General features: G+C 41.7%; 1 protein-coding gene across 4 annotated transcripts in view; it reads left to right on the top strand.

Annotated features, from left to right (window-relative positions):
• Positions 1 to 27042, top strand: part of GNAS (GNAS complex locus) — a 215279-nt gene that overhangs the window by 131574 nt on the left and 56663 nt on the right. For all 4 annotated transcript variants that reach the window (XM_081324471.1, XM_081324472.1, XM_081324474.1 and 1 more), the window contains exon 5: positions 25089 to 25186. In XM_081324471.1, coding sequence (XP_081180597.1) covers positions 25089 to 25186 — 98 coding nt within the window. The remainder of the gene's footprint in view (positions 1 to 25088; positions 25187 to 27042) is intronic.

Genomic DNA, 27042 nt, shown 5'->3' with positions numbered 1-27042 from the left:
GCTGAGGGGATTGGACAGCTTGATGAGAGCCCCCAGCAAGGCCCCTCTCATCTGGTCACGATGCAGACCCAGCTGTGTGAGCCTGACAGCGTGGATGAAGATGACCCACGGCTGGCCCTGTTCAAGGATGCCCGACGCAGGAGGCAATCAGTCAGGAGTAAACAGAGGAAGGCAATGGGGCACCTCGGAAGGAGGCACAGAGAGGCCACGCCCTGAACTGTATTTAAGGGGAATGTGTGGGAGGGCTGGTTTGCTGAAGGCAACCGCTTGGATTGTTCCTGCGTCTTAGCTCGTGTTTTATGGTTGGTGTCTTGTCTTGCTCTGTTTTATGTGAATAAATTTGGCAGGCTTTATTCCAGCCTCTTGCCGTTTGTAAAGGGGTCGTCCCTGCTTTTCCTGCAGGGCTGGTAGCAGGCTGGTACAGAACAACGCCATGTCCAGTTGCAGTACAGTTCTACTTCATGAAACACTGAGAGGAACAGAAGTGGTTAAATTGTCAAGCTGCATTAGCCTATTTTATCGACCACATTTACATTGCTATTCATTTGGGGGCATTACACCACCGTATCAAAAACCATTTGAAAGAGCGTAATAATCTATAAAATGTGTCTGAAGTATACACGAAACATTTGGAGAGTTTTAAGAACAGTTAATAAAATCACTATTTGTAGAAAAGAGTTGGAACTGTGTAATGAAAGAAAGGTGGTTGCCAGTTGTATTTATGTTATAGGGTCTTCTGGTATAGGGTCTTCTGCAAGGATAGGATAGGATAGGATAGGATAGGATAGGATAGGATAGAGCTGGAAGGGACCTTGGAGGTCTTCTAGTCCCGCCCCCTGCTCAAGCAGGAGAACCTATACCGTCTCAGATAGGTACAGTCTCTTCTTAAAAATCTCCAGTGATGGAGCGCCCATGATTTCTAGGGGGTAAGCTGTTCTACTGGTTGATTGTCCTCACTGTTAGAGAGTTTTCTCCTTAATTCCAGGTTGCTTCTCTCTTTGATCAGTTTTCAGCCATTGTTTGGGACTAGTTGAATGGAACATTGGTTGAACTAGAAGACCTTCAAGGTCCCTTCCAATTCTGTTAAATCTGGATAACTAAATTATTACTTATTGTAAGTCCTCGTAAAATAGAAATTAGGACATGAAATTCTTTTCTTGAACAAGTGAGGGTAAAAATCTGATCAAGAAATAAGAGAGCACATGAAACCTTGCCCTCTCTGTCTGTCGCCTTGCTTCTGCTCTGTATTTCCCCCCCCCCACCATTCCTGCCTCCTAAATTGCATGTGCACTTTGTCCTCTATACAAACTGTTCTGTGAGCAGTGCATGCTTAGAATAGTTCTTGAGAAACAAATGCAAGTAGGCGAGTTTGGAGAAACCTTCAGGATTTCTAAAAATTTGGAAGTGACACGAGTTGAACCTTTTTTCTATCTTTGTTTCCCTTGTCGCATTAATAGAATTTATTGCAACACTGCTTTTTGTTCTTAATACCTGTGAGTTGGCTTCTTTGTCTTTTTCACCTCCTATTTAAGATTTAAGGTCATTTAAATACATGATATCTAATTAAGAATTTATTTAGCTAGATTTAGAGCAGGGGCATACAAAAATACCTATTTTTCTCGTATTGCTTGAGTGCAATCAGTTGTGAATCTGTATCTCCAGAATCCTTTTTCCCCCTCTTAATGTTATCTAAGGGGAAGGTAAGATAACTTTTAATTAAGAAGCTACCGTAGTATTAAATAAATTCATTTCTCTACCATACAGATTTACTTTCAGGGTCTGACTTTCTGAAATTCCTGATGACTCTGTCTATACCAGACATGTCAAACACAAGGCCCGGGTGCCGGATCCGGCCCACAAAGTGGTTTCATGTGGCCCGCGAAGCCAACCTGGAAACAGTGAGGAAACGGCCCCCACTGCCTTGGCCCTGGCCCAGAGACCCTCCTCCTGCCAGAGACCCTCAGATCTGTCCCACTCCTGCCCAGGCCCCCATAGGCACCCTTGATGCGAACGATGTACAGCTGGCCATGCCCATCCAGTAGGCCATATGCACTTTAGCCATGCCCACCGAGTAGGCCACGCCCACCCTGGCCATACCCACCCGGCCCCCTGAGGGCAACCGCAGTGCTGATGCAGCCCTCAATGAAATTGAGTTTGACACCCCTGGTCTATACCTAGTATGTTTTGGTTCTCTCAAGACACTTCACTGTGCTTTATGTACTCTGCTTTGGAATACCACTTGGACACTACAGCTGGTGCAAAATGTACCACCCAATTGTTGGTGGGTAGGGGCTCCTGCAAGCACATAGCTCCTGTGTTGCAGACTCTACCGAGGCTTCCAGGTGAATTCGGAACACTGGTTCCAACCTATAAAGCCTGTGTAGTTTGCTGCTAAGCACCTTCAGGACGAGCTGTTCCACATGGCAACAGGCACCCCAAGGTCTGCTTCATTTGCATTGTGACTCCTCCGCCACTCACACACACTTTCTCCCACCCAGTAGCAGCAATCACAAGTCTCACTGCCTGCTGGCCGGCTTGTGAAGCACCTGGAACTTGCGACTTTCTGCTGGCTTCCCCACTGACCTCAGTGGTTGGGATCCAGCAAGAAGTTATGAGGAGGTGTACTCAATCCATGATCCTAGCAGAGGGTACTTCGAGAGATTGTTTTTGCTAAGTGATATGATCACTTGACATCACGCTTTTATGACCATATTACAAATTGCAATGCTAATTTCTGTTGTAACTTGAGGATTACTTGTAGTGCTTGCACCAACACATTCTAGACAAACATAGCATTTATTAGAAAGTATATAGTATAAAATAGTTGTTACGTTGTGAGCTTAAATGGACTCCAGAAGATGGTAGGGGACAGGAAGGCCTGGAGGAACGTTGTCCGTGGGGTCGCGATGGGTCGGACACGACTTCGCAACTAACAACAACAACAAAGTTGTTATGTTGAATGTGTACTGTTACCAGTAAATCAAAAACAGGGTTTGGATCGTGACACTCGAGTCTTTATAAGAATATTTCCAATCTGATTCTAAAAAATGGTAACAGGTCCTTTGTCTTATCACAAATGCTTTGTTTTCCAGCCTGGCTATTATCAGGGTTCAGATAAAATGTATTTGTTCCAAGGAATGTTTATTTCCTTTATGATAACATCAGGCCTGCAAGTTTTCAGTCATAATTAATATGTGGTACCATAGTTACATGCAGCAATACTGAAATATGAATATAAAGGATCGCTTCCTTGTACCACATTTCAGATAGACCAATTCCCCCCCTTCTGCTTGTTGTTGTTGTTGTTAGTTGCGAAGTCGTGTCCGACCCATCGCGACCCTATGGACAATGTTCCTCCAGGCTTTCCTGTCCTCTACCATCTTCTGGAGTCCATTTAAGCTCACGCCTACTGCTTCAGTGACTCCATCCAGCCACCTCATTCTCTGTCGTCCCCTTCTTCTATTGCCCTCAATCTTTCCCAGCATGAGGCTCTTCTCCAGTGAGTCCTTCCTCCTCATTAGGTGGCCAAAGTATTTGAGTTTTAGCTTCAGGATCTGGCCTTCTAAAGAGCAGTCAGGGTTGATCTCCTCTAGGACTGACCGGTTTGATCGCCTTGCAGTCCAAGGAACTCGCAGGAGTCTTCTCCAGCACCAGAGTTCAAAGGTCTCAATTCTTTTGCGCTCAGCCTTTCTTATGGTCCAACTTTCACTGCCATACATTGCAACTGGGAAGACCATAGCCTTGACTATACGCACTTTTGTTGACAGGGTGATGTCTCTGCTTTTTAGTGTGCTGTCTAGATTTGCCATGGCTTTCCTCCCGAGGAGCAAGCGTCTTTTAATTTCTTGACTACAGTCCCCATCTGCAGTGATCTTGGAGCCCAGGAAAATAAAATCTGTCACTACCTCCATTTCTTCCCCATCTATTTGCCAGGAATTGAGAGGGCCGGATGCCATGATCTTGGTTTTCTTAATGTTTAGTTTCAACCCAACTTTTGCACTCTCCTTCTTCACTCGCAACAAGAGACTCTTCAGTTCCTCTTCACTTTCTGCCATTAGAGTGGTATCATCTGCATATCTTAGGTTGTTGATATTTCTTCCAGCAATCTTAATTCCAACTTTTGATTCATCTAGCCCTGCCTTTCTCATGATGTGCTCTGCATATAAGTTAAATAGGCAAGGCGACAGTATACAGCCTTGCCGGACTCCTTTCCCAATTTGGAACCAATCAGTGGTTCCGTGTCCAGTTCTCACTGTTGCTTCTTGGCCCGCATATAGGTTTCTCAAGAGACAAATAAGATGGTCTGGTACTCCCATCTCTTTAAGAACTTGCCACAGTTTGTTATGATCCACACAATCAAAGGCTTTAGCATAGTCAATGAAGCAGAAGTAGATGTTTTTCTGGAACTCTCTAGCTTTCTCCATGATCCAGCGTATATTGGCTATTTGTTCTCTAGTTCCTCTGCCTCTTCGAAATCCTGCCTGTACTTCTGGTAGTTCTCGATCCACATACTGCTGGAGTCTAGCTTGTAGGATTTTAAGCATACTAGCATGAGAAATGAGTGCAATGGTGCGATAGTTTGAACATTCTTTGGCACTGCCTTTCTTTGGAATTGGAATGTAAACTGATCTTTTCCAATCCTGTGGCCACTGTTGAGTTTTCCAAATTTGCTGGCAAATTGAGTGTAGCACTTTTACTGCATCGTCTTTTAAGATTTTGAATAGCTCAGCTGGAATACTGTCACCTCCACTAGCTTTGTTGTTGCTCAGCTTTTCTAAGGCCCACTTTGCTTCACATTCTAGGATGTCTGGCTCGAGGTCAGTGACCACCTCATTGTGATTATCAGGGACGTTAAGCTCATTCTTGTATAGTTCTTCTGTGTAATTTTGCCATCTCTTCTTAATCTCTTCTGCCTCTGTTAGATCCCTGCCATTTTGGTCCTTTATCATGGCCATTTTTGCATTGAACGTTCCCTTCATCTCTCCAATTTTCTTGAAAAGATCTCTGGTCCTCCCTATTCTATTGTTTTCTTCTATTTCTTTGCACTGTTCATTTAAGAAGGCATTCTTATCTCTTCTAGCTATTCTCTGGAATTCTGCATTCAATTGGGCGTATCTTTCTTTTTCTCCCTTGCCTTTTGCTTCCCTCCTTTCCTCAGCTATTTGCAAAGCTTCCTCAGACAGCCATTTTGCTTTCTTGCATTTCTTTTTCTTTGGGATGGTTTTGGTTGCTGCCTCTTGTACAATGTTGCGAACCTCTGTCCATAGTTCTTCAGGCACCCTGTCTATCAGATCTAATTCCTTAAATCTATTTGTCACCTCTACTGTATATTCAACGGGGATATGATTTAATTCATACCTGACTGGCCTGGTGCTTTTCCTTACTTTCTTCAGTTTAAGCCTAAACTTTGCAACAAGAAGCTCATGGTCTGAGCCACAGTCAGCTCCTGGTCTTGTTTTTACTGACTGTATAGAGCTTCTCCATCTTTGGCTGCAGAGCATATAGTCAATCTGATTTCTGTGTTGACCGTCTGGTGATGTCCATGTGTACAGCCGTCTCTTGGGTTGTTGGAAAAGAGTGCTTGCTATGACCATCGTATTCTCTTGACAAAATTCTATCAGCCTGTGCCCTGCTTCATTTTGTACTCCAAGGCCAAACTTGCCTGTTATTCCGGTTATCTTTTGGCTTCCTACTTTAGCATTCCAATCCCCCATGATGATAAGGACATCATTTTTTGGTGTTAGTTCTATAAGGTGCTGTAGGGCTTCATAGAACCGGTCAATTTCATCCTCTTCAGCACCAGTGGTTGGGGCATAGACTTGGACTACTGTGATATTGAATGGTTTGCCTTGGATTCGAACTGAGATCATTCTGTCATTTTGAGGATTGTATCCCAGTATTGCTTTTCCTACTCTTTTATTGACTATGAAGGCTACTCCATTTCTTCTGAGGGATTCTTGCCCGCAGTAGTATACCTGATGGTCATCTGAATTAAATTCACCCATTCCTGTCCATTTTAGTTCGCTGATACCTAAGATGTCGATGTTCAGTCTTGTCATCTCTTGTTTGACCACGTCCAGCTTGCCTTGATTCATGGATCTTACATTCCAGGTTCCTATGGAGAAAAAATCTTTACAGCATCGGACTTTCCTTTCACCACCAGACATATCCACAGCTGAGCGTCCTTTCGGCTTTGGCCCAGTCGCTTCATTCTTTCTGGCGCTACTAGTACTAGCCCTCTGCTCTTCCCCAGTAGCATATTGGACACCTTCCGACCTGAGGGGCTCATCTTCCAGCGTCATATCGTTTTGCCTTTTGGTACTGTCCATAGGGTTTTCATGGCAAAGATACTGGAGTGGGTTGCCATTTCCTTCTCCAGTGGATCACGTTTTGTCAGAACTCTCTGCTATGACCTGTCCGTCTTGGGTGGCCCTGCACGGCATAGCTCATAGCTTCATTGAATTACGCAAGCCCCTTCGCCACGACAAGGCAGTAATCCATGAAGGGGCCCTTCTGCTTACACAGGTCCAAATCATGCAAAAAAAGATTGAGAGAAAGAGAGATGAAGATGATGACCTGCTTCCAACAAATGTTGGTGACTTCAGCGTTTCCACCATCATAGACATGAATTCTCTAATGCAGGCATATCCAACTTGCCAGCCACAGGCTGCAAGCAACCCTAGACAGCTAGTAATGTGGCCCCACAAGATGATTTAAAAAGGGAGTTATTTATATACATTAGCTATATTATATATTTTATATGAGCCCCAATACAGTTCTTCACTCAGTGGGGCCCAGGCAAGCAAAAAGGTTGGACAACCAGGCTCTAATTGCAGAGATAAGCTCCTTCCTGTTGATAGATATATATATATATTAGGAGCAGCTTCAGCAGCTTAGAGAGATGGGCAAGGAGTAGAATGCAGCACAAAGCACAGATACTTCTATTCTTATGCTCTCCTGTCTTGTGTGAATTGAAGTTCCTCTCTCATCCCTTTATTGTTCCACTAGACAGAACTTATGGGTTAGAAATTAAGCTTACAGGGATTGTGTTTATCCACTGCACTAAACAATAATGTGCTTTGCTTGCGTTGTATATACCCAGCCAAAAGTGGCTTGTTCAACAAACCATGCAAATCGTAAACAAACACAAGCAAAACTGTGTCTTAGAGCAGAGGTCCCCTACCTTTTGGGCACCGGGGACCTGTTCCATGGAGAGAGGTTTTTCTGCGGACCGGACGGTGCGTGGTTTTGTGTGTTGCCTTCATCTCATGGATGGGGCTTTACTTGTTTGTGTGGCCCGATTGCTGGCATGCCGTGGCTCGGTATTGGTCCATGGACTGGGGGTTGGGAACCCTTGTCTTAGAACAGGGGTACATAGCTCCAAGGTGGAGTCAGTACTCAAAACCTCTAAATCGTCTCCAAAAGTTGCCGTAATATTGAAAATGGGACAAACTGAGAACACTACTAGCAGCAGAAAATGTTTACTATTTGTATTGAATTGAATTATTGTTTGATTTTAACTTAAATCAAGCCCTTTTTGTTCTGACCCACCCACATTTTTTATTTCCCTCACTAATTCTGCAAATTTCACTGCAGTACATATTCAGAAGCGAAGCATACCCCTTTGTCTTAAAAAAAATGGCAAATTCTGTCTTTAAAAAATACAGAATTTGGCTAACAGGTGTTCTCACTGCAGGGAAATTACAGCATTTGGAAAAGCCCAGAAAGTGTAGAGAATCATATTCCTTCCAGTTGCCCCCCCCCAAAAAAAAATAGAATCAAGAGTTCCAAACATAGCCAAAGAAAGCAATAGTTCCAATTATTTATTTATTTATTTATTTATTGATGGGATTTATATCCCGCCCTATCTCCCGAAGGACTCAGGGCGGCTAACAACAAAACATATAATAAGTACAGAAATCAAGATAAAAATAAAATTGAAATCATCTGTGCAATAAATTAAAATTAAAGAAATTAAAAATAAATTAAAAATTCTAAATATAAATTAATTAAAGTGCTTGTCAGTCCAGGTCAGCCTGGTGGAACAGGAGTGTTTTGAGGCCGCGGCGAAAGGATTGGAGGTTTTGGGCCATCCGAAGCTCAGGGGGGAGCTGATTCCATAGGGCTGGCGCTCCCACAGAGAAGGCTCTTCCCCTGGGGGTCGCCAGCCGACATTTGCCTAGCTGACGGTACCCTGAGGAGGCCTTCTCTGTGTGAGCGTACTGGACGATGGGAATTTGTTCCCGGCAGCAGATGGTCCTGCAAGTATCCCGGACCTAAGCCATGTAGGGCTTTAAAGGTAAGTACCAGCACCTTAAATCTCACCCGGAGGGCAACCGGTAGCCAATGCAGCTCACGCAGGAGGGGTGTAATATGGGAGTATCGGGGTGCTCCCATCACAACCCGTGCAGCTGCATTCTGCACCAGCTGAAGCCTCCGGGTGGTCTTCAAGGACAGCCCCATGTAGAGAGCATTACAGTAATCAATACGGGAGGTGACGAGTGCGTGGGTGACTGTACGTAGGGCATCTCGGTCCAAAAAGGGGCGCAATTGGTATATAAGACGAATCTGTGCAAATGCCCCCTAGCCATGCTAGGAAAAGCTGCTCTACAGTATTTATTATTTATTATTAAACGATACTTCTGTGCCATTCTACTCCAAACATCATCCAGCTTGAAGGAAGCATTAAAAGGTTTTTGTGGAGAAAAAGAAGTACAGAGTGACAGAAGGTGGTTTTCCAGCCGTCAGCTGGGCAACTAACAGTAAAAATGTTGGTCATTGGTGTTCTCTGAACCTAGTTGTTTTCCTGGAGATGTTTCAATACCCAACTAGGTAACATCATCAATGCACTGATCATCATTGGCACCAATAATGTTACCTAGTTGGGTAATGAAAATATCTGCAAGAAAACAACCAAACTCACAAAGCACCAAGAGAGCATAGTTCAACCCTGAGCTACAAACATTATCCTCTGTTGGTACTAAAAGCATCTTGCTGTGTTGTGGCTGCGACCTCAGCAGGTATATCTTGAGCTCCCAGTGAAATACAATTGAATTGCTGATCTCAGGTGAGAGTAAATACAGGTTTGCAGCTGAGGTTTCGGAGTCACATTTGGCTTTAGGAAAAGAACGAAGAGGCGGGTGTGAAAGAGACAGAGGCCTTTTCAGAATATAGCCTAATTCTGACCTTTTATTTGTAAGGTTTACTAGGCAATGACCTATTTAAAATGACTGTTGTAAAAAAAACAACAACAACAACCCAGTTTCACGGGGCACTGAACTTTGTCCTAACGAAATGGGATCTCTTGTTTTAACAGCAGTGTTGTGTAACTTCTGTGCACACACCTTTCAGTATGGGGTAGGTGTGTATGTGTGTGCTTAAAAAAGCACCATTGCTGTCTTAGACTGCCCCCCGGTAAACAACAAGCTCTCAAAATGCCAAGCCTGCTTTCTTGTTTTTATTTTACACAGTGTTGCCTATGTCTATTCTGAGTGCCTCTTTCTGGGAGGCCATTTATAGCAGAATAAATGCAGAGCCATTGCTTTACTATCAGGAGACTTTTCTTCAGAGAAACGCTGTGTTGGAAATACACTGCATTTTTCCTAGCCCTGAAACAGCATTATTTTGTAATTGAGAGCCCCTGCAGGTGTTGTCCACAATACCCGGCCAGCAGCTCCTACTGCAGTACACCCACAACACTGGTTGGCCTCACTGCCAGAATGCATCAGGGGTCATTGCACACTGTTATTCTAGAAGAGAGGAAAGGATTAACTGATTCCCAGGCAAAATATCTTTCCCTCCTTCATCTCCTGGCGATAATTCTTGCTTAGCATCACTAGCCATAGGTGAACGGCTATTTTATAAGTCCAAACGACTGCATCATGCCTGTGGCTTGACATGGACAGCTTGTCTTTAGTCTTCGTGGCTTTTGGAAAATCTGAAAGATCCTGCAGTGTGACTGCTGTTTCAGTAGAAGCAAGGCTATTTTCCTGCCTTGCATTTCTGTCACACCTCCATTGTCTTCATGCTGGTATTAATATGACCCCATTCCAAACGTGACATTATCTTTCAGCTTTCTTTCTTCTTTGGTTTTTTATTCTCCCCCGCCCCCCGGAGTTTCTCAGTTGATTTATTTTGTCCTATTTCCTGCTTGCAGTTTATTACACAAAATGACTTGCTGAACTTGAGGGTTTTTCCCCCCCTTGATTTTCATTTAGCATTATTTTAACTTAGTATTTAACAGTATTTAATTTAACACTGCCTAGAGCCCCTCTCTGAGGGAAATGGGTGGTTGAAGAAATATTAAAAACAAATATCTTCTACTCCCATATTCACCAGAAAATAGAGCATCTCTTCTCACCAGCAGAACATATAAATCTGTTTGAAAGTTCTCCAGGTAGAGTACTCATATCTGCAGTACTGTGCTTAGAGTTGTGTGGAATTTGAATACTGAGGGGTTGTATGGTGGATACTGAGATGTTGTTTTGTGATAGGATGCTTTTTGGTAAGTATCAGTTGGGAATGGTGTTAGCTCCATTCTGTTTGTTCTGCCTAGTCAATGTTGTGTATGGTTTGAATCAGGAGCTAGACTGGATGGTAGATTGTATCTACTTCCATCAGTCTGTTGATTTGAATACCAGGAAGACTAATATAAAGACTACCTATACTGCAAAGTAATTTCAATTTCTGAACTGTTGAGCTGTGGAAACCGCAAGGGAATGTGAAATAAAACATCTCCCCCAAATTGATTTTAACTTCAATATTGATCTTCCTAAGCCTGGAGAACGCTAAGTAAAAGTATGTGCAGTAAATCTTGACTACGGTTAACCATAGATATCCCTAAGCTCTCCAGTTACTTTCTATAACAGGTGTTCACCATTTCTTCCTTATTCATTGATTATATTGAGTTGTTTTGATGAATGTGAGGTTTAGAACCTAATAAAGCTGTTTTCTTTCCTTAGCTAATATGAAAATAACTAACTAAAAACTTTTAGAGTGGTTTTGATACCACCTATGCAAGAAAGGAATAACAACAAATGAGACTTGTCCAATGGATCAACAATTCTAACTTGGGGAATCAACTTTTTTCTTTTCCCCCAAACCAGATAATTTAAAATACATCTATATATGAATAAGATTTTCTCAAAAGGAGCCTTGGTGGAGCAGTGGGCTAATGCCTCCTTAAGTAACACCAGCTGCCTGCAATTAGTGCAGGTTCGCATCCCACCAGGCTCAAGGTTGACTCAGCCTTCCATCCTTCCGAGGTAGGTAAAATGAGGACCCAGATTGTTGGGAGCAATTAAGCTGACTTTGTAATAATGCCGCTTGGGGTGTGTGTGAAAGCCCTAATAAGCAGGCATATACATAGAATGAAGGCTATTGCTAAGCACATTGATTTGTGCTTTAAATTTTAAGCCGCCCTGAGTCTTCGAAGAAGGGCGGGATATAAATGGAATTAAAATAAAATTGCAATCCTATGCAGTATTATTTACCGGAATAATAGAAGTATACTGGGGTAATGCCCTTAAAGTTATTTAGAGTCAAGTTCGAAAAGTTGGAAGCATCACAGATTCCCAGAAAACGTTATCTTTGGTTTACAATAAACCTACACCTGCTAGGCTAGAAAGATTATTGAATCAAGGCAATTTGAAGTCTATTAAATTTTGAATGCACAAGAAAAATGTTCAGGGCATGTTCTAAAAGTAGATGAAACAACAACATTGCTGAAATGAACCTGTTCTAGGTTAAGGTTTAAATTCTAAACCAAAATAAATATTAAGGCCCTTGGAGTTTTCACTCTTCTTCATATATTCAGCACCCAAAGCTGAACTAGGTACCCAGTTGCCTAAATCGGGAGTCTAGTCATGAGATGTGAGTTGTGTTCTTGTATTTTTCTAGTACAAAGTCATAATCATTCTGCTTGATTCAATTTAGTTTAAGAATGTGTATCATGGTGAGCATCCATCTATGTGGTCAGTAGGAGTGGAAAACAATTTGATGGCACTTAATAATATATAAAGGTAAAGGTTCCCCCGCACATGCGTGCTAGTCGTTTCCGACTCTAGGGGCCGGTGCTCATCTCCGTTTCAAAGCCGAAGAGCCAGCGCTTGTCTGAGGACGTCTCCGTGGGCATGTGGCCGGCATGACTAGACACCAAAGGCGCACGGAACGCTGTTACCTTCCCACCGTAGTGGTCCCTATTTTTCTACTTGCATTTTTACATGCTTTCGAACTGCTAGGTTGGCAGAAGCTGGGACGAGTAACAGGCGCTCACTCTGTTACGCGGCACTCGGGATAAGGCAGCAATTAACAGGGAAATGGTTCTTCCTTTTCTGGCACTCATTTTAGCAAGTGTCCTTAAATCAGGGTGAGCTGGATCTTTAAGGCTGCTTTTGTGTGCCTTGTGCAACACAGGTTTTGTAAGAGAGTTGAACAGCATTTAGAGAAACATTAGATTAGAAAATGTGGAGTGTAGGCAACCCTAAGCAGACCTATCTCCATTTTAAGGCTCTTCCAAAATATACACATTTTGAAACCTGTAGTATTTCAGTATTTTCTATAGTGACTACATTGTGCTTTGTGTCACGGACCTTAGGACGGGTCTTCAAACGTGGCCCTTTTATGACTTGTGGACTTCAACTCCCAGAATTCCTCATCCAGGCACGCTGGCTGAGGAATTCTGGGAGTTGAAGTCCACAAGTCATAAAAGGGCCAAGTTTGAAGACCCCTGCCTTAGGAATACCTCTTCTTAATATGACAAGTGCTTTGATAAGGAAAGGCTTCACATGTTTTACCTAATTCTGTACAAGATCTGTCATTCATCCCCAAAATGTTGCTTCCTTAAACCTGAAAAATCTATTTTGAGGATTTTTTTTACTGAATTCATCATTTTACCAAATTCATGAGAAACTCATATTTATTTCTATGACTGAGAATGACTGCTTGATCATCTAAATAGGGAGTATAACAGTGAAACAAGGAAAATGAGCATCTGGGTCCTTTAAAGATACCCACAACCAGGGCTTTTTTTGTCACAGAACACTCAGAACGGAGTTCCGGCACCTTTTTTGGATGGAACCTTGTAGGCTAGGCAAGGCCAGGTTGTATGACATGTGTGAGTTCTGGCACCTTTTTCTTTTACAAAAAAAAGCACTGCCCACAACCATTCATTCAGTGATCATTTGAAATGACAACAACACTGGGACAAGTGACCTCTGACTGTTTTTCACACTTACGACCTTTGCAGCATGGTTACAGGATCAAAATTTGGATTCTTGGCAACTGGCATGTATTTATGAGGATTGTGGTGTCCCAGGTTATTCAGTCCCCTTTTGTGACCTTCTGACAAGCAAAGTCAGTGGGAAGCCAGATTCACTTAACAACCGTGTTACTAACTTAAAGACTGCAGCTATTCACTTATCAACTGTGAGCAGAATGGTCAAAAAATGGAGCAAAACTCACTTAACTGTCTTGCTTAGCAGCAGAAATGTTGGGCTCAATTATGGTCATAAGTCAAGGGCTACCTGTACTTCTCTGGATTAGACAGTTTTAAATTCAGTTTATTGAAATATGCAGAAGTGTTTTGCATAGTTAATCCCTATTTGAACTGCTGGCGGTTTAGAACCTGGGAAAAGGTTGCTTTAATTTATAGCTTCCAGAACATGGTTTTTCTTGCCCCCCTGAAATCTATTTAACCTTCTCGGGGTTTTTTTTTCCTTTGGCTACTGGCTGAAAATTTAGCTACATCCTGAGTTTTGTCTAATCTTGCCATTTTTGTTTTCTTTTTTTAAAATTTCTAATTGATTTCCCATGGTTTTATTAGAACAACCTGATCTTCCTTGTGATCTCAGATTCACATTCAAGGATCGTGCCAATGGTACATTTAGGCTCATTTAGAATTTCGACAGCATGGTTTCCCAACTTTGTGGACTTAAAAACCCCAGAATTCCATAGCTAGCATAGCTGTTGATGAGAATTCTGTGAATTGATGTTCACATACTTAGAAGCCACAGTTGGAAACACTGTTCTGGAGTTTATAGGACTGTTTGACAAGTCCAGTGGCCTTGAGGAAAGCGCCGATAAGCCCCTTCGGTTTGTGTTTGCCGGAATCATCAGTACATTCATCCTGGAGCTGATTATCCTTTTGCTTTACTGAAATGCTTGGTTTTCCCCCTATTAATTTTCTCTACTCTTCTTACAATTTGTATTGAAAACTTCTTAGAGGCTTGTTTGTGAGGACACCTTGTCCTTGAAGAACAGAGCAGTGCCCGGTCTTTGGCATTAATGCCCCCAAAGGTCCATTTCATAAATGCCATGTTGCAAAAATAATTTTCTTCCCTCAGAGGAGCATAAACCATATTTTTCTTTCCTAGACATTTTGTAGGCCCTGTCAAGTATAAGCTGCTGTTAATTTTCATACCACCCCACAGTATATTTTTGCAGAGATAAAAGTAGAACTTGTGGCTGCATAGCTGTCACAACTATCTTATGAACCAAAAGGGCTTCTCGAAGAGGTGATACCTCCTGACGTGGCATGTTTCAACAATTTGCTAGGGATTCTCATTCTAGGCCTCTCAGTTGCTATTGCTGCTTTCCTCATATCGCTAAGCAATTTTACCTCTCTTTTCAGCATACAGGGAGGAACAAGGAAGTTCCTACAACTTCCTCATTATTTTGATGAAGAGTCTGGAAGCCTGCAAGAACTGTGAACAACCGGCAGAGCTGGGTGTATCAGAAATGTTGCTTCAGCTTTCCATAAACCATGTTATACACTGAGGTTTCTGTTCACCTGTTTCCGAAATGGTTTTCAGACAAAATGAAATCCAAAAATTTCACTTTGGATGCTTTTTTGCTGAATTGTAAACATTGGAGAATCGGTGCTATCGTGTTCCCTCTTTGCTATCATTCATTGCTGTTTTAAATACAGAATTATGAGGGTTTTCCAGTGATTTCCCTTTTCCTATCGTTATCTATTCATTTCATTTATATGGCTGCTGTGAGTGGCTAACATCTCATTAATGAGCAAGAGACAAAAAAGATTCCTGACATGTTGGGGCTTAATAAATAATATAATTTTTTTAAAAAAATGATTCTGTATCTATGATCAATAATACAATATAAACATTATTTTTAAAACGGACCCTTAGTGTAGACTAAGTCATAGGACTGGAAGGGACCTTGGAGGTCTTCTAGTCCAACCCTTTGCTCAAGGCAAATGGCTGTCCAAACTATTTTTGAAAATGTCCAGTAAGAGACCCACCTAAAGCGCCACCGCCCTCTTGTCTGTTCTACCACTGAATCAGAATGTAAGAAAGTTTGCCCAACTGCACAACTTCCCTTCAGAGAGCAAGAGACATACGAAGAGGCAGGAAGGGCATTGTGGCTACATTCGTTTATACATACGTTTTATGGTCATTCTTAATATTTGTATTTACTGTTTTTAGTTGGGCATATGTTTAATTTTCTTTTAACTTTTGTATTTTTGTATTTTTATATATTTGCCCTGTTCACCGCCCTGAGTCCTTCGGGAGAAGGGCGGTATATAAATAAAATTAATAATAATAATAATAATAATAATAATAATAATAATAATAATAATAATAATAATAATAATAATAATAATTCACACATGTAAAGTGAAATCTGCTATACAAAAGAGGTCCTTCCTGGCTACCCCACGTCTCCTACTCTGGTTACCCCATCCCCCAATAGAAGAGTTCTTCATGGAATGCATTTGAATTAAACACTTTCTCCCCATTTATGTCTGTTATTGAAAAGTATTAGAGCCTTGGTGGAGCAGTGGGCTAATGCCTCCTTAAGTAACACCAGCTGCCTGCAATTAGTGCAGGTTCGAGTCCCACCAGGCTCAAGGTTGACTCAGCCTTCCATCCTTCCGAGGTAGGTAAAATGAGGACCCAGATTGTTGGGGGCAATTAAGCTGACTTTGTAATAATGCCGCTTGGGGTGTGTGTGAAAGCCCTAATAAGCAGGCAGATACATAGAATGAAGGCTACTGCTGAGCTTGTAAGCCGCCCTGAGTCTTCGGAGAAGGGCGGGATATAAATGGAATTAAAATAAAATAAAAAAAATTATTGGACAAGTAGTCCTCAACTTAACAACTATTCGTTTAGTGACCATTCAAAGTTACAGTGGCACTGAAAAAAGTGACTTATGACCATTTTTCACACTTAACAACTGTTGTAGCACCCCCATGGTCACGTGATCAAAATTCAGTCACTTGGCAACTGGCTCATATTTACGATGTTTGCAGTGTGCCGGGCACATGTGATCACCTTTTGTGGCCTTCCTACAAGCAAAATCAATGAGGAAGCCAGAGTCACTTAACAACTGTGTTACTAACTTGCACTGTGGCAAGAAAAGTCATAAAATAGGGCAAAACTCACTAAACAACCGTCTTGCTTAGTAATGGAAAATTTAGGCGCAATTGTGGTTGATAGTCGAGGGCTGCCTGTACTTTGCAATAAATGTGATTAAAAATACATTATTGAAAAGCGACGTCTGCTTGAACAAAAATCCCCAAATAGTAGGATTTGTTTCGTTTTGCAGCAATTTGATGTCTACCATTATTTTCGTGGTTTAATTTCAATTGCTACTGAACATTAAGATGAGTGCTAAATAATCTGTAATTCTCATTCTCTGTGTATTCCACTATGATCTCTTTTTTCAACAAAAAAGGAAGTTTGAAATCTGATACTGATTAGTAGCATATTACTCTTTAACTCTCCTCATCTGGCTGTGCCACTTTCATACAAGTGTACAATATTTTCTGATTTGCTGTGGGATAGGGAATGAACTTTTAGGTGAGGATCTAAACAAGGAAAGATGTGTATTTGGGTGAGGAGCATCATGTAATATATCTCATCATAGTGCTGCAACATAACAGGAAATCCTCAACTTATGATCACAATTGCAACCAGAATTTCTAAGCAAGCTGGTTGTTAAGTAAGTCATACCCATTTTTATGACCTTTTCAGTTGTTACGTGAATTATGTGTTTCATTAGCAAATTTGGCTTCCCCCGTTGACTTCGCTAGTCAGAAGACAGCTGGTAAAGTCGCAAATGGTAATCATGTGACCCTGGAATGGTGCAAACTTTGTAAATACATGTCGGTTGCCAAGCACCCAAAGTTTGATCACACGACTGTGGAGATGCTGCAATGCCCACAAATGTGAGGACTGGTTCTAAGTCACTTTTTCTGTGCTACTGTAATATTTATTTATTTATTTTATTTTATTGTATTTATATACCGCCCTTTCCCGAAGGACTCAGGGCGTTTTACAGGGTGCTTAAAACGACAAATACAAAAGTTAAAAACAATTAAAAAAATTATATCAATCCCTGAACAAATAAAAACCCCAGTTAAAATTAAAATTAAAATTCTCAGCCTGGGCCAGCGAGCTCGAAGAGGCAGGTCTTCAGGTCCTGGCGAAATGAACGGAGGTCGGGGGCAGTCCTAAGCTCCACTGGCAGCTGGTTCTAAAGGGCAGGCGCACCCACTGAGAAGGCCCTCCCCCTGGGTGTTATCCGCCGGCAATCTTTTACCGGCGGCACCCTGAGAAGACCCTCCCTGTGGGAGCGCACTGGACGAAGGGAACTTGATGCTGGCAGCAGGTGTTCCCTCAGATATTTTTAATTTTAATTTAATTTTAATTTTAATCCCATTTATATCCCGCCCTTCTCCGAAGACTCAGGGCGGCTTACAATCTAAAGCACAAATCAATGTGCTTAGCAATACCCTCCCTGTGGGAGCGCACTGGACGAAGGGAGCTTGATGCCGGCAGCAGGTGTTCCCTCAGATATCCCGGACCCTCGCCATTTAGGGCTTTATAGGTCATCACCAGCACCTTGAATCTCACCTGGAGGGCAACCGGGAGCCAATGCAGCTCGCGGAGTAGAGGTGTTACATGGGAGTATCGGGAAACCCCCATCACAACTCGCGCGGCCGCATTCTGCACCAGCTGAAGCCTCCGAGTTGTCCTCAAGGGCAGCCCCATGTAGAGAGCGTTGCAGTAGTCTAAACGGGAGGTCACGAGCGCGTGAGTGACTGTGCGTAGGGCATCTCGGTCCAGATAGGGTTGCAACTGGTGCACCAGGCGAACCTGGGCAAAAGCCCCCCTGGTCACGGCTCCTATATGGTCTTCAAAATTGAGCCGTGAATCCAGGAGTACGCCCAAGTTGCGAGCCCTATCAATGGGGGGTAACACCTCACCCCACATCGTTAGAGGTGGAATAGTCTGGTTAACCCAAGATGCTGATATGCACAGCCACTCAGTCTTGGCAGGATTGAGACGAAGCCTGTTTCTCCCCATCCAGACCTGGACCGCCTCCAGGCAACGGGACATCACGGTGAGGGCATCGCTGGGTTGGTTCGGGGTGGAAAGAAAAAGTTGGGTATCATCAGCGTACTGATGATACCCCACCCCGAAACCACGAATGATCTCACCCAGCGGCTTCATATAGATGTTGAACAGGAGGGGCGAGAGAACCGACCCCTGAGGAACTCCACAAACAAGAGGCCTCGGGGTAGATCTCTGCCCTCCCGTCAACACCGACTGCGAGCGGCCCAGGAGATAGGAGGAGAACCACCGTAAAACGGTGCCTCCCACTCCTAACCCCCTGAGACGCCGCAGTAGGATACCATGGTCGATGGTATCAAAAGCCGCTGAGAGATCTAATAGGACCAGGACAGAGGAACAACCCCTGTCCCGAGCCTGCCAGAGATCATTCACCAGCGCGACCAATGCCGTCTCCATGCTGTATCCGGGCCTGAAACCCGATTGGTACAGGTCCAGATAATCAGTTTCCTCCAGAAACACAGGAAGCTGATGCGCCACCACACTCTCATCATCAGCACCTTGAATCTCACCCGGAGGGCAACCGGAAGCCAATGCAGCTCGCGGAGTAGAGGTGTTACATGGGAGTATCGGGAACCCCCATAGTTGCTAAACGAATGGTGGAAAACCGAGGACTATCTGTACTCTCTTTGCTTGAAAGAAATGGAACAATTTTGAGAGCCTCTCCCATTCTGTGTGGTCTGTTCTCTGGCTGAAGAGGGTCTTCAAGACCTGCTCAAAGCGAGGTGGAGGTTTTGTACTCAGTGGGTCAGGATGCTGAGCTTTTCGATCAGAAGGTCGGCAGTTTGGCGGGTCGAATCCCGAGTGCCGCGTAACAGAGTGAGCGCCTGTTACTCGTCCCAGCTTCTGCCAACCTAGCAGTTCGAAAGCACATAAAAATGCAAGTAGAAAAATAGGGACCACTACGGTGGGAAGGTAACAGCGTTCCATGCGCCTTTGGCGTCTAGTCATGCCGGCCACATGACCATGGAGACGTCCTCGGACAAGCGCTGGCTCTTCGGCTTTGAAACGGAGATGAGCACCGGCCCCTAGAGTCGGAAACGACTAGCACGCATGTGCGGGGGAACCTTTACCTTTACTTTATTAGCAGTTAACACTTTGATAGCAAATTGAGCCGGCACATAGATTACACGATGAGGTTTATTTCTGTTTAATTAAAAATAAATATTATATTTATATTTATATTTATTAAATTTTTATACCGCCCTTCTCCCGAAGGACTCAGGGTGGTGTACAGGGCAATAAATATTAAAAACGAAGTACAAAAGTTAAAAAACAATGAAATATTATGCCCGATATAAACAGTAATTAAAACCATGTTAAAAACCCAGCCCTTAACCCATCAAACCAGGCCGGATTGCTCAAATAAATAAGTTTTTAGATCCCGCCGGAAGGAGCGAAGGTCGGGGGCCATCTGGAGCTCGACCGGCAAGCGGTTCCACAGGTCTGGCGCGCCCACAGAGAACGCCCTCCCCCTAGGGGCCACCAATCAACATTCTTTGATTGGAGGCACCCTGAGGAGGCCCACTCTGTGGGAGCGCACTGGACGGAGGGAGGTTGATGCCGGCCGCAGGTGTTGCCGTAGGTAATCCGGACCCATGCCATGTAGGGCTTTGTAAGTCATTACCAACACCTTGAATCTCACCCGGAGGACAACCGGCAGCCAATGCAGCTCGCGGAGCAAAGGTGTAACATGGGAGTATCGGGAGACTCCCAACACAACTCGCGCGGCTGCATTCTGCACCAGTTGGAGCCTTCAAGTGGTCTTCAAGGGCAGCCCCATGTAGAGAGCATTACAGTAGTCCAGACGAGAGGTCACGAGCGCATGAGTGACTGTACGCAAGGCATCCCGGTCCAGGTTACATATTATTCTGTATGCCTACATTCATACATTTTATACAAATTGATTATTATTTTTCTTGTTCCTTTGGGGTGGATTTCCTCTTTTGTGGCAATATACAAGCATTACAAGCAATCTATGGAGATTCTCCGTCATCCACGTCATGGTTGTTCAAGGAGGCAACTGGACTTTCTTGTTTTTCTTCGAAGACGTTTCGCTTCTCATCCAGGAAGCTTCTTCAGCTCTGACTGGATGGTGGGGAATGGAAGAATGAGAAAGAAAAACAAGAAAGTCCAGTTGCCACCTGAAAAAAGCACCTTTGGGACAATACAAGCAGTCATCTTGTGCTATTTGGCCATTTGTTTAAATTGTACTTTGATGGATTAAAAGCTAATTCTTACCAAGAAAATTAGATACACCTTATCTAATCTGTCACTTAAAGTTAAACCATAGTATCAATCGGGGTAAGTAATGTCCAAATTATCTTTAAATTGATTTGCATTGGTTTTTAATATGGAGTGAAAAACTGCAGAATAGAGGGCTAACTCATGTGGTTCATTTCTTAGGTGCTTGTCTATAATCCAGTAAATGTTAGTATTGATTGTAGGTCCTTGTTTTGAAATCTCAGTCAATAAGTTCAAAGAGTGGACTTAGTTTCTTTTCCCATCCCACGTGGTAAGTTTATAACCACATTAAAAAGATAGCATAACAGTTGCTGGGTTATAGTTCAGATTAAAGACATCAGGCAAAATAGTATGCTCATTAAGTATTTTGGCTATTTGTTTTTAAACTTCTGATTTCTGCTTCGTCAGTTAAATAATTGATTCCCAATACAATGTGATCAAGGAAAAAAATCCTTCTGTGAAGCCTTGGAACAGTTTCATTTTTGTTTTGTTATTGTTCTTTAATGACTGGGAATAGAGCAGGGGTGTCAAACTCAATTTCATTGAGGGCCGCATCAGCATTGCAGTTGCCCTCAAGGGGCCGGGTGGGTGTGGCCAGGGTGGGCGTGGCTAGAGTGCGTATGGCCTACTGGGTGGGCGTGGCCAGCTCTACATCGTTCGCATCAAGGGTGCCTATGGGGGCCTGGGCAAGAGTGGGACAGATCTGAGGGTCTCTGGCAGAAGGAGGGTCTCTGGGCCAGGGCCAAGGCAGTGGGGGCCGTTCCCTCACTGTTTCCAGGATGGCTTCGCGGGCCACATGATACCACTTCGCGGGCCGGATCTGGCCCCCGGGCCTTGTGTTTGACATGTCTGGAATAGAGTAACAAAAGGGAAAGCATTACATGAAAACACCTTACACATCAATAGCACATTAAACTCAAATAGTTTAAATCCCCTTGTTTGAATCTACTGCTACTTACTCAATCAAGGAAATAGGATATATATTTTTTTCTCCAGAAGCAAATTACTTCTGGATACTGCAAAGAGACATTGATACCAGGATATAAATTATCCCAATATCTGATAGGAAATATACGCACAACTCATCCAGAAATTTCCTGAGTTTTGCTGCTGGTACATGTCTCCTTCAGATAGTATTAATTAGTAGGGGGACTTGGTTAATAAATGGAAGAACAACAAAGTGACAATGAAATACTGCAATTCTTGATTTTAAGGGAAACTAAAGTCAAGTATAGTTTAATATTGAGAAATTAATTAATTCAGAGCAATGCTATGTAAAATTCTTTGTCAAGAAACAAACAGGAAAAGGAGCTCAAAATAGGTGGGTATTTTTAAAAGATACTAAAAACGTATTAGATATAATTCTATAATTCACAGAAAAAAGAAAAGCAGGAGAAGGCAATATGACTACACCAGAAACTTAATGAATATCTGAAAACGGAAAAAGTAGATATCAGAAGTAGAAAGAGAAAAGGTAATCAATTTACGGATAACCTAGAATTGCACCGAATTAATTGAGGTTACCAAAGGGTGCAAAAGGCAAAAGGTGAGAATACGAAGACAACAATGTCCTAAAGATGCTTTTCCAAAAGGCAACTAGACATTCTTGACTTTTTCTTTGAAAACGTTTCACTTCTCATCCAAGAAGCTGACTCTGACTGCTGGAAAATGGAAGGGTTTATATTCTTTGCCGTCATGTGTCATTAGCATTCTGAGGGTTGGTTGTTAGCTCTCTCATTATGACAGCCAGTTTGGCCTAGTGGTTAAGGCACCAGGCTAGAAAGCAGGAGACCATGAGTTCAAGCCCCACCTTAGCCATGAAACAGCTGGGTGTCACAGTAACCTAAGTGTATTACTTGAAATGTTTGCTGTTACATCTGAGGAAATTGTGGATGTCATCTCGGAGCCACTTCAGTAATTGTTGAGAAATCCAGAAGGACAAGTGCACTGCCATAGAATTAGAGAAAGGCAAACATCTCTTACCTTCAAAGAGGTCCTGGCCAACTGTACCCTGATTGGCTTGGTGTCAGTACCAGGCAAAACAGATTATAAAATAGTCAACTTGTAAGCATTTAGGAAAGAATGCATTGCTTGGCAGAGGCCAGCATGAGTTTATTAGAAAGAAGGCCTGCCAAGTCATGATGTGTTTTTCTGATAGAGTGACCAATTCAATTAACTGTGGAATAGAATGGACATTGTGTAGTCCGATTCCAGAAAAACATTCAACACCATCTCCCATGAGATCATAGTAGAAAGGATGATAAAAAGTGGGCTCAGACAATGGGCAAGATGAATATTCATTCGAGATAAATTGCAAAGATAAATGCAATTGATTTTAAAAAATAATAGCCTAATTATAGGGAGGGTTATGCTATGGAGCAGTACATGCATAAAGACCATGGGGTGTTTTGTTGGATCAGCTGTTGAACATCAACCAATAGTGTTAAATGTAGCCTCACCAATGATGAAGCCTTGGTCCTAGGCTTCATCAGCAGAAATACATCTCCAAGATCAAACGAAACAATTGTTTTTCCCTGTTCTCCATTGATCAAATCAACCTAGAACATTGTACTGTATCTAGTTTTGGGCATTTCATTTTCAAAAATATATTAACAGAGTGGAGTAGAATCAGAGGAGAAAAACAAAGATAAAAACTTGAAAAGAAAACCTTACGAGGAGTATTTGGTGTGTTCAGTGTGCAGAAGAGGAAACTGTAAATAAACATGATATCAGTAGATATCAGAAGTAGAAAGAGAAAAGGTAATCAATTTACGGATAACCTAGAATTGCACCAAATTAATTGAGGTTACCAAAGGGTGCAAAAGGTGAGAATACGAAGACAACAATGTCCTAAAGATGCTTTTCCAAAAGGCAACTAGACATTCACGTATCTTCACATATCTGAAGAGAAGTCATGTCATAGATAGAGCAGAATTGTTCAGAAGGCAGAATGAAATAGTTTTAAAATGTAAGACGGTAGATTTGGGTTTGACATCAGGACAAAACTCCTGTCTGATAAGAACTATTTAAGAGGTGAACCCTATGCCTGGGAGGGAATAGACCAGGGTTCTTCAAACTTGGCCCTTTTATGACTTGTGGACTTCAACTCCCAGAATTCCTCAGCCAGCGTGCCTGGGAGTTGAAGTCCACAAGTCATAAAAGGGCCAAGTTTGAAGACCCCTGGAATAGATTCTCCTTCACTGAAGATGTTTAAACATAGCTTGGATGGCTATCTGTCAAGGAAGTTCCTGCAGTGAATGCGGAGTACTTCCTATATTCTCATCATGCCTTGGTGCATTGTTTTTCAAACTCGGCAACTATAAATCTGTGGATTTCAACTCTTGCTGGCTGGGGAATTCTGGGAGTTGAAGTTCACATATCTTAAAATTGCCATGTTTGAAAAACACTGCACTAAGGCATCATGAAAATATAGGAAGTACTCATAAAAGGGAATTGCCTGGTTTGGCATAGATAACATTTATTTTCTTGGATTCTTTGTTGTATGAATATTGGGTTGAAGGTGTTAGAAAGTTCACATAATTTCACTGTATTTTTATTATTGTAGTTCTTGCCAGAGATCTCTGGGCTTTGTTAAGGTGTGTGTGTGTGTGTGTGTGTGTGTGTGTGTGTGTGTGTGTGTGTTTTGAACCTGAATTTCCAGTACTTCACTACAGTAATTTAAAATAGATTCTAAAACAAGTCAACACAAGTGAACTGTATTTAAGAAATGTTGTTTGGAACTTTCTTAACTAGTTTGATAGTTTGCAAAATACTTTTTTATGTTTAAAAAAAGATATTAAACATAGACAATAATTTGAAAAAAAGGTATTTGGTTCTGAGTTAGCAGCTTGCCTTGTCCTTATGAATCGGGTTCCTCTGAGTGAGGAAAATAAGTTTATTAATCTATGATTATAAGGAGAAAGACTAATGTAGTTGCTACAGTGAACATTATTTAAGGCTCTAGTATTCATACTTTCAAAACGGGAAATGAGTATTTCTACATTTTTGAAATTCATTTGGAAATTGTCGAAATCTCAACCTCATGTCACAGGTCATTGAGCATGGAATAACAGAGAAACAGATAAAGCTTCTCTTCTATGTCCAATTACTCTGCATTGTATCTTGCAAGGTTATTTGAAAGCACAAAGTAAATTGCTAAAATTAAACAAATGCAGCATAATTGCAATACGTGACTTAATTCTAATATTGAATTAGAATACAGAAATTTTGCCTACGTAAAAGGAGTTTTTTAAACATATTTCATAAATATTATTGTACATCAAATATCAGCCAAATCACTAGGGATATAGGATTTGGTTAATGCAGAAAAACCCATTTGAAAATACTTGAAACTTTGCCATTTACTATTTTTTTGGTTGTTGCTCATTATATTAAAGTGTATTGCACTTTATGTATTCTTTTTCTAGTTGTTGATGTAGATTTATTCATTCTTTTTTCTTTTGCTTTCAGGAATTCTATGAACATACAAAAACACTTTGGCAAGATGAAGGTGTGAAAGCGTGCTACGAAAGATCTAATGAATATCAGTTGATTGACTGTGCACAGTAGTAAGTACAGCTTTTTTACAATTAATTTTACTGCTATATTAGAGACAAGGAGAAGAAACTGGAAAGATTCTGTTACTGGTGTTGATGTAATACATGTATTATCTAAATCAAGGGTGGGAACTGTGGCCCTTTTATGACCTGTGGACTTCAACTCCCAGAATTCCTGAGCCAGCATGATGAGTTGAATTCTGGGAATTGAAGTCCATAGGTCATAAAGGAGCTATATTTCCCCACCCCTGATCTAAATAGTTAAACTTGAGCTGCATATCCATAATATGGTACGTTTTCTGAGTAATCTGATATTGTTGTAACTATGTTGCAGCATTTAATTTATACTTTTTGACATTTTGAAGGATAATATGCAGTGGGATCTTCACAGAAAATGAACAATTTCGAATGTATGGTTGCAGTATTTGAGAAAACATTCATTGTGTTTATATATAAGAAGAGTCTACTTTAGCACCGCTAAGGTGTATAGTAGTCTAGGAGAAAATCACAAAGTAATTAGTCCTTTTAATTAAATCTCCCACTAGAATAACTTAAATATCATGTGCAAATGCAAATCAAGTTATTTATCATGTATCTTATTACAAATTAGCATAGCCTTGGTTTGTTGGAACAAGCTCAAAATATGCATGCTAGTATTCCTACCTCTTTTATTTCTTCTTGGGATACCTTTGAGAATTAATCCACAATACCATATTATTTTCAAATAGAGCCATTATATATCTTGCTATATGTAATTTATAGCCTGATTAGTTGTAAAACAATTCCCCGTGTATCAATGTCACAGATAAGGCTGGAAAACTACAGTTTTGAGAAATCAAGTAGACTTTTTGTTCTATCCTGTCATAAGATAAGGTTCATTCCTGATCAGACCTTTTAAAAAGGTCTGATCAGGAATGAACCTCATCTTATGACAGGATAGAACAAAAAGTCTACTTGATCTCTCTTAAAAAGGTATCTTACCAAATAAAACTCTACAAGATTAAAACTTTTAGAGGTTGGTAGAGATCCATTTTGGTCTAGTGGTGAAGGTACCATACTGGAAACCAGGAAACTCTGAGCTACAGTCTGCCCATGAAAGCCAGCTGGGTGACTTTGGGCCTGGCATTCTTTCTCAGCCCAACCCACCTCACAGGAGAAGTAGTAGTTTTGGCATGTTCACTGCCTTCAGTTGTTTATAAAAATAATAAAGGCGAGATGTTAAAAAAAATCTAAAAAAATAAAGATTGGAAGGATACAGCACCTACAAAGTTACTGTATAGTTAGCTCTCAGTTGTCATCTTCTGGCCAGCCAAGAGGCCAGAATTGGGTTGTGCTGATTTGTCGTAAATTACTTTATAGCTTAGGTCATGGGTCTGCAACCTTGACAACTTTAAGACTTGTGGACTTCAGCTCCCAGAATTCCTCAGCCAGTTGGCTGAGGAATTCTGGGAGCTGAAGTCCACAAGTCTTAAAGTTGTTAAGGTTGCAGACCCCTGGCTTAGGCCTCTATATAAAATAAAATAATAATAAATGGACAATATCTCTTCAAAGTGTCTTAAAATGTGTTGATGCAAGTTACTTTTTTACGGGGAGCATTATTTTAGAAATTTGTCACCCAAGCACTGCATCCCTTTATTTGTATAATTTAAAATACCATAATATTTTGTATTTGTACCCATGATTGCAGTGTGGATGCATCCTCAGATGGTTTTTTGAAGAATGTATGACTAGCAATAAATCTATGCTAGGTTAAAGTGTTTTTATCGCCTTTGGCCAGTTAAATTATATGTGTTGATTACTAGTTAAACAGCCATGCTTCTCTGTTTTATGTTGCTGGTTTTATTTTCACTCTTGCAGTACTGTTTGTT

The sequence above is a fragment of the Vipera berus genome, assembly GCF_964194415.1.
Source record: "Vipera berus genome assembly, chromosome: 3".
NCBI classification, from domain to species: Eukaryota; Metazoa; Chordata; class Lepidosauria; order Squamata; family Viperidae; genus Vipera; species Vipera berus.
This window is presented reverse-complemented; position numbering and strand designations above follow the sequence as displayed.